This window comes from Chrysemys picta, chromosome 2 (assembly GCF_011386835.1).
Source record: "Chrysemys picta bellii isolate R12L10 chromosome 2, ASM1138683v2, whole genome shotgun sequence".
NCBI lineage: Eukaryota > Metazoa > Chordata > Testudines > Emydidae > Chrysemys > Chrysemys picta.
Genome location: NC_088792.1, coordinates 163,952,584 through 163,967,379, shown reverse-complemented (window position 1 = coordinate 163,967,379; position 14,796 = coordinate 163,952,584). Strand labels below are relative to the sequence as shown.

Sequence of the window (14,796 nt, the reverse complement as noted above, 5' to 3'; positions counted from 1 at the left end):
AGAATCTGGGCATGGCATCAGATATCTTGGCAAAAAGGGGACAGACTCTTTGCTTTCTGTCTGTCTGCACTTATATGCTTCTAATCATAGTCGTATCTGAACATCACAGAATTATCTTCTCCTCAGTCTAGTGTTCACGCACCGTCTTGTTGCTTCCCTCCTTACCCGGACGTAGAAGTAGGATTCCCCCCCACCACCACCACCCCCATTTTCTATCCCTTGGGCAGGGGATGTGTTGCAAGACAGGTTCTTGGCATGCCTCTACACCATGCTATTATTATTATTACATTCCATTTGTATTACGAAGGCATCTAGAGGCACTGATTAGGGTCCCATTGTGCTAGATTCTGCACAGACAAGGGTTGCAAAGACAGCTCCTGCCCTAAAGAATCTTGTATTCCAAGATACAAGAGATGGGGAAAATCAGTAAATGGATGAGGGGCATTCCAATCTGAGTTCCCATATGTTGGCTGCCATGCAAAAGTGTATTTTTTACTCCCCCTGCAATTGTGCAGTTTCACATCTGTAAGTTGCTGTGGAAAAAAATAAGCTTGTCACCAATTGAGCCTTTGCACATTTTGAGATGCCATTGTTTTTCCAAAAAGCAACAGCAGGTCCTGTGGCATCAGATATCAGGAATGGCAATATACAAAAACCTGTAGGAGAACACTTCAGCCTCCCTGGCCACACAATAGCAGATGTAAAGGTAGCCATCTTACAGCAAAAAAACTTCAGGACCAGACTCCAAAGAGAAACTGCTGAGCTCCAGTTCATTTGCAAATTTAACACCATCAGATCAGGATTAAACAAAGACTGTGAATGGCTATCCAACTACAGAAGCAGTTTCTCCTCCTTTGGTGTTCACACCTCAACTGCTAGCAGACCACCTCACCCTCCCTGATTGAACTAACCTCATTATCTCCATACTGATTTATACTTGCCTCTGGAAATTTCCATTACTTGCATCTGAAGAAGTGAGGTTCTTACCCACAAAAGCTTATGCTCCCAATACATCTGTTAGTCTTAAAGGTGCCACAGGACCTTCTGTTGCTTTTTACAGATTCAGACTAACACGGCTACTGCTCTGATTGTTTTTCCAGTCTTTCCTGACGGAGGCCATTGCTGAGCAAGACATTCTTGTCATCTTTTGATTTCTTTGGAACAGCCTCCTTGATTGGATATGTATGATCCCAAATAATTGAATTCGTCTACTGCCTCTACAGCTTGACTGTTAATCATGATGTCTGCTTGCATCCTATTAATCATGTCAGTGTGCATGCATTTCATTTTCACCTCATTCAGGTATAGACCATATTCCTTACTACATGTTTTTACAAACTCCAACATTTGTATTGGTGGTTGTAGCAAAGAGCATCATGTCATCTGAGTATGTGAGGTCTTTCCACTCTGTCAAAAGCTTCCAGGTCTTCTCATATAATAAATTCTGAGTATGTGCTGAAAAGGCTTGGAGACAGAATACACCCATGTCACACGTCCTGCTCACTGGTAAACCACTTGCTGTTGCCTGCTCATTGATATCAGTACTGAGGTCACTAATTTCTTTTAACAATTCTATTGGTATGTTATCTACCGCTGGTGCTTTCCCAGGCTTCATTTTCATAACAGTACACACCAGTTCCACTCACAGGATTGATGACTCTGGCTCTATGTGCTCCTTTCTGTCGTCCTGTATTGTAAGTGGCTCTGATGAGGCATACAGATTGGCACAGTAATCTGTCCAAGCGTGGTTAATATCATCACTTTCAGTGAGGACTCTGCCATCAGGATCTTGTATTATGCTTGATTACAGGGGAAACTTTCTGATAAGAAGTCTGACCATTATGAACATACTTACCTTTTGTAGTACTCTTTTTGTGACTCTCAAGTTCCTCATACTTTGCCCTGATGTATTCACTCTTGTCTAGTCTAGTCTGCTTTCAGATCTGCCTGCTCAGTTCTTTGTACTCTCTCCTAGGTGCTTCAGTCTTCAAGTCACTCTGTGTCATTCTGCATCATTTTTTGCTAGTCCAAACACTTTTTCTGTTAACCATAATGTGGTCCAATGCTGACATTTTGGAACATGTGATTTGGCAGATTTGAGCATGACAGTTGTCATTTCATTCCAAAGTTCATTCGGATTGTTCTCTTCTTTCACCTGTGATAATGCCTCAAACCCATCCCGTGTTAGCCTCAAACTTAAAATTAAAACTTAAAAAGATAAGATGTTTGGCAGGTACACTGCATGTGGTCTTGTCCAGAATCAGCAAAGTAAGTGGCAGATTGACTTTAAATTGGCACTCCTGGTTTTCCAAGTCCTACAAGCTCCTGGCACTGGCTTCATTTGAATCCTGCTCCTTGAACTTCACATTGACTGTCCTTACAAATTACCACCGTCTTGGGAGCTCACCATTGCCTCTCAAGCTGTCAGGCAATAGTATATTCGCTTTGTTACAATGTGGAACTCCATCCCCATCACAGAAACCTTCTCATATCATCCCTCAGCACTTTCAAAAAGCACCATAAACCTTTAGGGTTTTTTCCCGCCCTATAATTGCATTTTTGCAAACAACTTCTAAATTCGACCGCATCATTTTGGTTTTATGTGGTTGCATTTTAGAGGGGTGATATTTTATTATGCTGTATTTGTTTTTATTCTGTTCTACAAGTAGCTTCCATCCTAAGAAAGCTATAGAATAAATTACATTTATCCTTCAGGAATGTTCTCTCTCTCTCTCTCTCTCTAAGGCTAGATTTCCATTACATTTCAGGAGATATCTTTAAATACCTGAGCTACACAGCACATCTGTCTCAAATTAAAAATGTTTTTTTTTTATCTTGATGACTGCAACATTTGTTAATAGCGATGAAATTTTCCATGTGCTTTTGGTCTTGTGTAGGATACTGATTAAAATACAGAGAAGTTTAGAACAATAACAACTATAGCAGATGAACAATTATTAAAGTAGATGGGATTCAAAGACATTTTAATTTGTCATTATTTTGCTTCTTCCAGAGATAATCTGAATAATTACACTGCCTATAAAAAGCAAATGTGTAATATTTCCCCTCAATATTAAATTCTCTCCATTCCCTTTTAATATAAGTGAAAATAAAGATGTCTCTGATACCCTCTGATGCTTTGATCAAAATATGAAAACCACTGAATGGCTTGTGCAATTTGTGTTTTTGTTTGTTTTCTTGGTGTATGGAGAAATTACTTCGATTTTAAAAGTAAACATTAGCCCATCTCACAAATTATAAATATTAGATCATATTATTTTACTGCCTGGAAATGTTCTCAGTTGTCAAAAGTATATTGCCTAGTGTGCAAAAACTCTAGTTTTATACTGAGGACTTAAAGGAAGGTGACTGTGTTTAACCTGATGGTGCAGTGAAATACGTATGTAAAAAGAAGGGTGGTGCTGCCATGAAGACACTGGTCTGGGATGTGGGTTCAGCTCCAGACTCTGAAACAGACTTTCTCCATGACTATGAGCAAAGATCCTAATTGCTCTATGCCTGAATTCCCCATCCGTAATATGAGGAGGCTAATATTTCTTTACTTCCTGGAAGTGTTTGTAAGGATAAAGCTGCTTGTGCGGTGCTCAGATACTACAGGAATGGTTTGATTGATAGGTTCAGAGATATTAAGGCCAAAAGAAACCATTGTGATCATCTACTCTGACTTGCTGCATAGCACGGGTCATAGGACTTCTCTGAATTAATTTCTGCTACAAGTCAATAGCTGTGGATGAATTAGAGCATCTCTCTTAGAAAAACATCCAATCTTGATGTAAAAGTGTCCTGTGATGAAGAATCCACCACAAACCTTTGGTAAGTTGTTTTAATGGTTAATCACCCTCACTGTTAAAAATGTGTGCCTTATTTCTACTCCAAATTTATCTAGCTTCAACTTCTAGCCGCTGAATCTTGTTATACCTTTGTCTCCTAGGAACAATTACAAGATGGTATATAATTGAATAAGCAGTCAGGAACGTAGGATGTACTCAAGGTTACATGGGTTAATGATGGAAACAGGTGCACAGAGAGACTCTTATACAGCAGCAGCAAACAAGCAAAAACAAAAACTAGGAGAAACAAGAAAGAAACTTATCTCTGCTTCCTTTTTGTATTACAGCCTGAAGAATCAATAGTGATTCATCAATCAAAAGAAGGAAAAAACATCAAGATTTTTTCTGTAAAGAAGAGTCTATTAACCAATAGAAAGGATGCTTTCTTGGACAATGAGCATTTCCTATGTGGATTCATTAATTAACGTATAACTAAATCTTCACTTTGGACAAATACATGGATTTTCTTTTTTAATTTTGTGGTGAGTTAAAATATTTGGATGGATTTTTTTTTTTACCTTTTCAAGATAATATAGTCAGCACACAGTCTAAAGTATGATAAATATCCTTTAAGAAACAGCATCTAAACATCACTCATCCTCAAAGACAGTGGAAATAAAATATTTTATTTTTTTCATATTTATTCTTAGATTTCTTCTGAGAATATAAAATTGCTCTATTAAATTATCCATGATTGTGATGTAATCAGTCTTCAACCAGAAATAAACATGATTTCTTCACCTTCTTCGGCATGATTTGTGTCAACATATAAAGAAAAAAAATGAATCACAGGGTATGTATAATGGATGAATCTTTTCCCTTCCTCTTTGTCTTCAGAAAAAATACATATGGTTCACTGAACACTGAAAGCTAAAATTAAAGAATAAAATCCTTTTCCTGCCATTCAAGTTTGATTCCTAGAAGCTAGATGGATGCTACCCCCACTATCGACTTTGCTGAATGCTAACCTATAAAAGACATTAGTCTATCCACATGATGTTCCTAGGAAGCAAATTGCCTGTTTGGAATGTTTCAAGGCAGTGGAAGGAACAACAACACCTATGCCATTCTAGTGGCACAATGTGATTAGGTGAATTGATGTTTCCTCTATAAAATAGATATTTTGCCCAGTGCACCAGGTGTTTCTATAGAAAGTAAATGACAACAGAGGGAAAATTGTGAAAATAAAGGGGAACCCAGCTCAGAGGTGAGGTTCACAATGTGAAAGCTGGATTCCCTTATGCTCCCCTGACACCTACTTAATCCCACTTACTGAAGTATAAAGGACTCTGTTAATGTGGCCCATGTACTGAGGAGTGGGAAGCAGGTGCAAGAAGGTGAGGGGTGGGAAGGACAGACAGGTGTAAATTAGGCCAACTAAGACTCCCTCCGGACTCCGTTAGACTTGCTGAATTTGACCCCAGTGCCTGACGTGTCTTTGAGACGGTTACGTATTCACGTTGCACTGGGGAACTTGACACCACGGCACAAGTCCCGGCCCCTTCCCCATGCATGGAGAGGCCTAGTGCCGAATGGGAGTGAGGGCAGGGGCATCGAGATCACTCCCATGCAGCTCATCCAGCGCCTGTCTGTGCAGCCCACCGCGGTGAGAGGGGGGCATGCTGCTATTCAGGCCCGGATTCAGCCGCACTGAGCATGTGCTTGTGCCCCATGGAAGGTACACTCTTGCAGTTAAGCACATGCTGGGCCGAGCAGAGAGAGACTTAAGCACAAACTTCTTTCTAGCAATGGCTCTTAGGCAAAGGATTTGAGCCTAAGTAATTATCCTATATCACATAATCCACTGTTCATAGCAATGATTGAAAGCAAATGAGTTCAACAGGATAATACCTGTCAAGGAGTTCTGGAGCATCTATTTTTAAACCCTTCAAGGCTGGTCCTTTGGTGTTCTGGGGTGGTATCCCTTCAAACTGTGTGCAATATTCATTCACTAATTTCTGCCTACAACCTGCCACTGCCATGGGTCCCATTGGCAGAGTGGGCATGCTGAACTGGTGTCACTTACAGGGAGCAAACAGGGTTTGGAGGGAGGAGGGTTCAGCTCAGGAAAAGATCTGAATTTCCAAGATAAAAGCCATTTATCCGGGTGCCCCTTTGTAGACATTGATTATTTATCCACAGGGAAAGCGTTTATTGTTCACTGACTTGGTGGTAGATTGATAACAAAAGTAACTGGAGCCACTGGCAATCCATATCCTGCAGTATTTTTAATTTTTCTGCGGCAAAGTCATGCAGCCAGCAGAGGGAGCCCAAGTTAATTACCTAACCCATTTTTAGGAACTGAACTAAACGTTATCAAGTTCCAAGAGGGTGGTAGAGACAATGCAGAACAAATGTGGATTGTATGAGCTATAAAACACCATCTGCATTTAAAAGGTTCTGAGGACTTTGGGATCCTATGAATTCCTATGTAAAGATAAACCTTCTCTGGAGAGGAATTTTCCTGATTGTTTTATGCATGTGCAATAGTGTGATTCTCCTTGGGCTGCTTCTGTCCTTGCTTTCTGCTGCCTCCTGAATAATAGGCTTTGACATTTCCTTTCTGTGCACACTCAACTAAAGGTGCTTCACACCTTCGAAGGGAACAGTGATTCATCAGTTCCTTTACCAGGAGAAGTCACAGCAAAGTGCAAATGGACACTGCAAGGACACTGGCCTGCAGCTACTGGAAATTAGCCTGACACAGGATCAGGGATACTTTTAATTGAATCCACGGGCCACCACAATGCCCTGCAGATTTGTGTGTATGATAGAGAGGCAATTAAATCACGTACAGGTCATTAATCTCTGTCCACCTGGCTACAACTTAATAAAACAAACAAATAAGGTATTGCTCCTGGCACTTAGGGGCTAGGCAGCATGGTGTTCTTGTCAAGCATTTTACATTTAAATTTGGGTAATTACCTGGAAAACTGCAGTTCAAAGGCTAACTTCATTAAATTTTTTATTAATAGCACTGAAATACTAGTGTTAATTTTATTTATTTGTTATGTGATAGTGAATTTATCAACAAAAAAAACCAGTAATGGATGCATTAGGTGCTGCTCACTACCTCTGATTTATACCTCTCTCAAGGGGAAGGGAGTAGTACACGATGGTTTTTACAGTGGCTGAGGCGTTGGATAATGGATATGTGAGATGGAGTCAGTTTCATTGTAAACCATGTACTAAACCTTATTCTTGACAAATGTAAGACTCAGGCTTAACCATTGGTTATTATTAAATCATGAGGCGATAATAAGTAGTAAATCTACTAGATGCTACTGTCCGGCTTTGCTGAAATGAATGTCTTCTTGTCTTACAAGGTCAAGCAGGTGCTTATACCTCCAGGATTCCATCTCTAGAGGCAATCCTATTCCCAAATCTAGATCACAATGGTCCCTTCTTGGCCTTGGAATCTATGAATCTAGTTCGTGGGCTGAAGCAAGGCATGCATTTCAGGGGCATGGGTCCTATGGCTCCAGCTGAGCTACAAAGGGAAAGAAATAGGTCTTAATCTACTTCTAACATAGACTTTTTGTGATTAGGAAGGTGGTTTAGCTTCTGCTTTCTCTTTGGAGTCTTAGATCTAACCACAGCCAAGCACAGGGCACGTAGTGATTTCTGTTGCAGCTTCTCCTTCATGCTCTTCAAAAAAAGTGATTATACGGGGAAGGAGCTCTTTAGCTTTATCTCTTGCCAGTAATATTTTATTGTATCTCTGGCTTTTGGATTCTCTCACCCAGAATTGCAAACACCCCACCATATTGCCACCTGCTTTGCCCTTATGATCAAAACAAGCTAATGTGAACCAGTGGAAATTTTTTCTTTCTCTTGCAAAAAAAATTAAAAGTCAAAACTCACCGGTTTCATTTTTACATGAGCATTTTTTTTCAATACTGTGGGAGAGAAGTGAGGTGATTATCTCCTAAATTAGGATTAAGATCAATAATAGATGCTGTTCTGTGGAATCCTGCAGAGTTTCTCCTGCCAGCAGTGAAGACTAAATAGACCCCTTCCAGGCAAAGAAGTCAGGTTGCTATCTGAATTATAAAATTCTTTGGCATAACTCAAATGAAATCTGGTGGCAAAATGCTCTACTTAATGGAAAAGCTCCAATATTTTTGGGGGGGATTTACCACTATTTTTACTTAGCATTTAAACAGATTTATTAAGGTTCCCTCAATTAATAGTTGGAGTAACTGGCTTGACAAATAGAAAAAAAGAGTCAGTAGTGGCTACATTCATGTCTCAGTAAATAAAAATAGAAATTGAAAGGTCAGGGGGACCATCCCCTTCAAATCACAGACATTTTAGCTGAGATATTCAAAGTTGACCAGGGGATTTAGACACAATTCACTTTAAAATTTAGTGAGTTGTCTCTAAATTCCTTTGTCCACTTTGAAAATCTCACCCTTTACAAATGTATTTAGTTTTGTTAAAAGCTAATAAAGGAGAGCGAGAGAGATACATGACCTTGCTTGTTTATAATTAGCACAAATGATTTTAAAAAGTCCTCTCTTCTCCTGGAGTGAGGTGAGCAAAATCAAAGCCTGACTGCAAGAGAGCACAATAGCTTTGCTCAAATAACTCTTGATTGCAGCTGGGCACAAACATTTCCATCATCACACCGCTCATACACAGCTGTCATTACCTATGCAGAGGGGGTATTCAGTACTTTGCCTGAAATGCATGCACTGTTCGATAGCTGCAGAATGTATACTGCCTATGAAATGGACAGACGAAATAAGTTACAAGTACTTCTTAATTACAGTCTTTCTGGAACTGATTTTTCTTTCATCACTTTGTTTATATTAGATGGGGAAATGTCTGGTGGAGGAAAATACGATTTAACAGCAAGTAGACCTTAGATGAATCTCTCTCCTGGGTGTTCAGGTAGGAGTAATAATTGGGAAAGCCTCAGTGTACTAATGCAGGGCTCCACCTGGTGTGAAAACCTCAACATCTAAGTCACAAACGAGCCTCATTCCCTCATATCATAGAAGGAAGGAGGTGCTAGCACAGTGTGTTGTCATGAAGAAGTCAGTCTCTTCAGTGCTTTGACCTCTTCACTAACTGATGCTGCTTTCGCTTTACATGTTTTAAATAGGATTTCCTAGGCAACTGTAGGGATGGGCTAGGTATGTACATGTCGGTAAAAGTTAAATGGTATGTGACGCACAGGTTGTTGTTAGTTCAGTAGCAATAGTACTTAGACTCCAATGGAAGTTGGGACTACCCTGTGCTAGGCACTGTATGCCCATGCAGAGACAGTCCTTGCCCCACAGTGTTTATCACCACGACAGCCAAAGGAAGTTGCAGCCTTTCCCGCATATACATGCCTGAATTGCACATGGGGATGCAAATTTACATGTGCCTCTCAATACGGAGTAGTCTGACCAATGGGCCAAAACCCATCACTTGCCGCAGCCAGTGCCTCCGACCGGTGTCTAATTCCCTCTTCTTGAGCAAGGTAATCTAAAAACTAGCCGAGAACCATCCTCACCTTAGCTGTTTTGAAGGGCCCTTCCTGTTGTTTTGAATGCTGGCTATGGTACAGGGATGTTATTGCCTGTGCCAGTGGGCAGTCTCCTCTCCATCCCTCAGAGATGCCCCACAGACCCATCAGGGCCCAGAGAGTGGCCCTGACCTAGCCCAGGCCAGTTTCTGGGAGCTGTGGAACTCCACATTCCAGATCACTGCGTGTGGCAGGGCAGATGCCCATTATAAGTCTCTATCTAAGGTACTGAAGAGCAGGGAGGAGAGGAGAGGGAGAGGAAAGCGGGGAGGAGAGGAGGCTTAGGCACTGGTGACAATCGCTGTATAAAGTCTAAGTAAAACCACTGAGAGAGACCCTGAAATAACAGCTGGCAGCTGCTCTGCATCTCCATCATATCTGATGCAGGCAGAGCCATCTCCTGCTGCCCCAGTGCAGGGATGAACAGCAGGAGTCAGATGGATGTGTCAGTGAGAAGAGGGAAATATTACCGTGCTCCATTGTTCTTTCCTCTGAGGGGCGTCTGACCCCTCGTTGACAAGCTAGACTGCAACCTTAGACTCCTTATTGCCCCTGTACACCTGGATAGTCCTAGTTACTGCTCTGCAGCTGGCCAGGAGGATCTGGCCACAGTGATAAACACATTCATCACTCCAGGCTTGGCTAAACTACTGCAATTCACTGTGTCACTGAAAAGCTGTCGTTGGCTTGGATGGAGCAGAATGCTTGCTTAGCAACACAAACTGCCATAAACAGATCGTTTTGGGAGTGCTGGGACAGTAGGAGATGAGCTTCAAAGTCTTGGGCCTAATCCCCTATAGACTCATAGACTTTAAGGCCAGAAGGGACCATCATGATCATCTAATCTGACCTCCTGCACAACGCTGGCCACAGATTGTCCCCCACCTCCTCCCTAACCTCTGGCTGAGGTACTGAAGTCCTCAAATCATGGTTTAAAGACTTCAAGTTACAGAGACTCCACCATTTATTCTAGTTTAAACCTGCAAGTGACACATGCCCCACACTGAAAAGGAAGGTGAGAAACCTTCAGGGTCTCTGCCAATCTGATCTGGGGGAAAATTCCTTCCCGACCACAAATATGGCAGTCAGCTGGACCCTGAGCTTGTGGGCAAGTCCCATCAGCCAGACATCAGGAAAGAATTCTCTGTAGTAACTCAGAGCCCTCCCCTTGTAGTGTCCCATCACTGGCCATTGGAGATATTTGCTGCTAGCAGTTGCAAATTGGTTACATGCCATTGTAGGCAGTCCCACCATCCCCTCCCCTCCATAAACTTACCAAGCTCAGTCTTGAAGCCAGTTAGGTTTTTTGCCGCCACTGCTCCCCTTGGAATGTTGTTCCTGAACTTCACTCCTCTGGTGGTTGGAAACCTTCACCTAATTTCAAGCCTATGGGCTTTTAAGCCTCCTTAAAGAACACATCTCACTCTAAGAGCAAGGCCTCCTGCAACAACTGTGCTCACTGGGGCAGTGGAGTTAAGGGAAGCTGGTGAGAACATGCGACTGAGTTTTTTTCAGCATTAGGTGGTTCTTCTAGCCAAATGGTCCTGTTTCTTTAGCCAACTTGCAGTCATACCTAGGAAGGGTGACATTGAAGAACTGCTTTCAGAACTGTTCATTTTTAGATTTCTCTAAACTAATTCCTCCTGTTTTAAAGAAATGACATAAAACATATAATTCATAAGGGTCTTACCTGCAGGGCCAGTGCAACCTATTAGGCGACCTAGGCCGTTGCCTAGGGCGCTAGCATTTGGGGGACGGCATTTTCTTCGGCGGTGACCGCAGTGGCTGGATCTTCGGCCATCCCAGTCGTCGTCGGCATTTAGGCGGAAGAGGCTGGGGCAGAGGGTGCAGGGAGGGCCGCCTGCAGCAAGTAAGGGGGCGGGGGTGGCACGCAGGGGAACTCCCCGCCCCAGCTCACCTCTGCTCCGCCTCCTCCCCTGAGTACACTGGCGCCGCAAGCCTGGGAGGCGGGAGAAGTGGAGCAGCGACAGTGTGCTCGGGGAGGAGGCGGAGCAGAGGTGAGCTGGGGCAGGGAGCTGCTGCACGGCTCCCCAGGCAGGGGGGGGAGCTGCCACAGGGGGAGGTGCCTCAGGGCGGAGGGGGGTGGGGAGCTGCTGCGGGGGGGGGGGGGGTGCCTCAGGGTGGAGGGGGGGGTGGGGAGCTGCCGCAGGGCTCGGGGAGGGGGCGGAGCAGAGGTGAGTTGAGGTGGGGAGCTGCCGCACGGCTCCCCGAGCAGGGGGGGGAGCTTCCATCGGGGGGAAGGCGCCTCAGGGTGGAGGGGTGGTGGTGGTGAGCTGCTGCAGGGCTCGGGGAGGGGGGGAGGGCGCAAGGTGGAAGTTTCGCCTAGGGCGCGAAACATCCTTGCACCAGCCCTGCTTACCTGTTTCTAATCAGAAAGATTTCAGAGCATGGCTGCGGATGTGGCTGCATCTGGTTACACTGCCCAATGCAAGACAGAAGTTGGCAGGAACCTTTTCTCAGTGGGACATAGGCCACTGAGGGTTCAGTGAACTGCAGACATGAAACTGTCCTGCAAAGGGAAAGGGCTGGGTGCATTGCAGAAGCAAATTATTCTCTGGGGATAGTAAAAATACAGAGCAACCCCTACGTAATTAATTCATGCTCCAGCATTAATAGCGTTCATATGGTTGAGGGAGGAGTGTTCAAAGATGAGTGGGCTGCTCGTTGTGTGGCTTCATGTTTACAGGGATGTTTCATGTACTGTGTTCTGGGTAAACACATGAGAGGACTTCATGTTTCTAAAGCTAAATTGGCTCTTTATTAAAGAACTATCTGCAGAGGTGCTACAACTGCAGCTAGCATTCCAGCCATGTGCATACAGATGGACTTCCTGGTGCCGCCTCCAAACTCTTCTGTGATGCTTCCCAGGGTCAGCCAGGCTGTGAGGCACCGCACTATCACCTGCCCTTAGCTTCACTGTCCCTCATGCAGGCTAGTGATAGACACACTCCAACTCCTGAGTCCTCTGAGCGTCCCCCAGCACTGTCTAGCCTCTTATCCACTGGACACATACGGAAATACCAGGCCTGCTGTTCCCAAAAGACCAGTGCCCCACAGCGTAGTAGTTACCCCTTAGAACACAACTCTGTTGAACACACAGCACTTATACTTGTTTTCTCTAATAACAAATATAAGTGTATTTAACAAAGGATAGAGAGTCATGTGATTGCAAACAGGCGTATTGGAACCAAAGGGTTACCTATATAATAAAATCATAACTTGCATTCTAGAGCCTAAACTCAACTAACAAGATGCCCTCTTGTCTAAGAAGGTCCCTGCTTATCCCAAAGTCTTTCCCACTGTGTTTTTCAACCAGGATGGCGGAGACCCTTCTTTCCTGAGCCCAGGCTTGCTGGCAACTTGTCTCCCCTTGAGGATGGATAAGTGGGGGTTCGTCTGCATCCCAGATATAGTTCCAAAAGTTCACTGTCTTTTTCCTAAACAGGGTAACCCCTGTTATGTTTGTATTTTTCCTGCAATCTCTGCAATCCATGGATTGGCATTTTGCTCAGACTGTAAATGGGCATCCATTCTGACCCATACAATACTCAATTTGTACACAACCGGCCAGAAAGAGAGATGCATCTCTTCTCCCTGCCTTATATGTGGATCAACTCTTGGTGACCTGCCTTAACTCACAGACCTAGAGAACAGAATTTTGGGGATATATGCATAACTCCTCACATATTCTCCATACATACATCTTGCAATGATTATGATGACCAGTGTGACACAGGCTTTCATGAGAGACTTTACATGACATTCCTGGGCAAACTAGTATGTAGATCCCAGACCCAGGTGATCCCTATAACTCTCATGCACCCCGTGCCCTCTGCCAGTTGGCACAAAGAGATCCTGTGCACACAGATCGATTTCCTGATGCCTCCTTCAAACTCTTCCAACCTCCAACCAGACATGCCAAACCCGTAAAAAAACCCCGCAGAAATTGGGCTTGGTTTTGGCTTAATTGGCTTGTGAGTTGTTTGTTGACTAGTTTTTGGCTTGTGGTTTGTTGCTTCCTTTTATTTAATTGGCTCCCAGCAAGCAGGGGCAAGGGTGGAAGAGAGTCAGGGGTGCACAGCAGGTCCACCACAGTCCCAGACTGCACACCGGGGGGATCTAGTCACATAGAGTGTTGGGGTTCTTAGGGATTGGCTTGTTTTGGCCTTGTTTTGAAATGGGACTAGCTTGATTTTTGGCTCATTGTGAAGGTCGGGGTGCTTATTTATCCCGTGAAAGTTGGCAACTGTGCCTCCAACCTGTGCTTCTCTCTCCAAGTTCCATACAGCTTGCTGCACAGGCGATTTGCCATGGAGAAAAATTCATCCCCAATAACTCGGGGGCCAGGATGCTGGTGATCTCTGACAGCTAATCACAATAAATTAGTTACTACACAGTTTTTTCCCCTAAAGAACCACATTACACGTCATTGTAGTGTCAGTATTTGGTGTTTTCAGAGAGACTCACAATCCAGGCAGATGTGTAGACATTGCTCTCCAGCTCTGAAGGCACCGCCACCACCAGCTGCGGTGCAGAAGTATGGGTAGCAGTACTGCAACCCCCCCTACAATAACCTTGCGACACCCCCCACACACGCACACAACTCTTTTTTGGGTCAGGACCCCTACAATTACAGCACCCTGAGATTTCAGATTTAAATATTTGAAATCATGAAATTTACAATTTTTAAAATACTATGACCATGAAATTGACCAAAATGGAGCATGAATTTGGTAGGGCCCTACTTATAGCCATTCCCAGAGGCATCTGTTCACCCTTCTCCCCAAGAGCACTTATGTGCATGGAGTGGACCATTAACTTGGCTCAAACGGCCTGGCCAAAAGCCAGAAGGCCTGATTCTCATGTACGCCACTCTGGCAGCCTTGCACCTTTACACTGCCACGGAGATGTGACGTGGTCTTTGTGTAACGGACAATCAGGCTCAGAGATTAGTGGGAAGATTGTATAGTGACTGGTGCATCAGGCCAGGCTGCTGTGCACCAGAAAGCAAGAGGTTTGTGATGGGATCGAGATGCCCTGGCACATTCCCCAGCTTATTGCCTGTTTCAAAGTGAAGTAACTAGTGCAGCACAAAATTTGCCTTTTAGTTATCTGTATTGTCCTGGGCCAGTCTATCAGGCTTTTGTCTCCAAATCCTTCTAATCTCTTGCTTTTGCTGAATTTATTAGGCCTTCAAAGAGAGGCATAAAAAGACAGATCTCCTAGTGGGAACTCACTGATCCCTACAGAACTTCCTTTCAGGCTGTGCACTTTCTGATGTGTTTGTGTTTTCAGAGTCAAACAGATCACTGCCCTACACTAGGCTTAAACACTATGTATAGATACATTAGTGCCCTTTTGAAATGGAATGCAATAAAACAATTGCATCCCCTAAGGTTACATTAG

At 43.7% G+C, this 14,796-nt stretch overlaps 1 protein-coding gene across 17 annotated transcripts in view; it reads left to right on the top strand.

The window, feature by feature from the left end:
- The window catches only part of ZMAT4 (zinc finger matrin-type 4), a 200,688-nt gene extending 196,093 nt beyond the window's left edge, over nt 1-4,595 (top strand). For 15 of the 17 annotated variants that reach the window (XM_065584740.1, XM_065584733.1, XM_065584736.1 and 12 more), the window contains one exon: nt 4,139-4,595. In XM_065584740.1, coding sequence (XP_065440812.1) covers nt 4,139-4,154 — 16 coding nt within the window. In that variant the 3' untranslated portion in view covers nt 4,155-4,595. The remainder of the gene's footprint in view (nt 1-4,138) is intronic. The other 2 variants (XR_010598664.1, XR_010598663.1) reach the window with 1 other exon arrangement.
- The last annotated feature ends 10,201 nt before the right edge of the window (nt 4,596-14,796 follow it).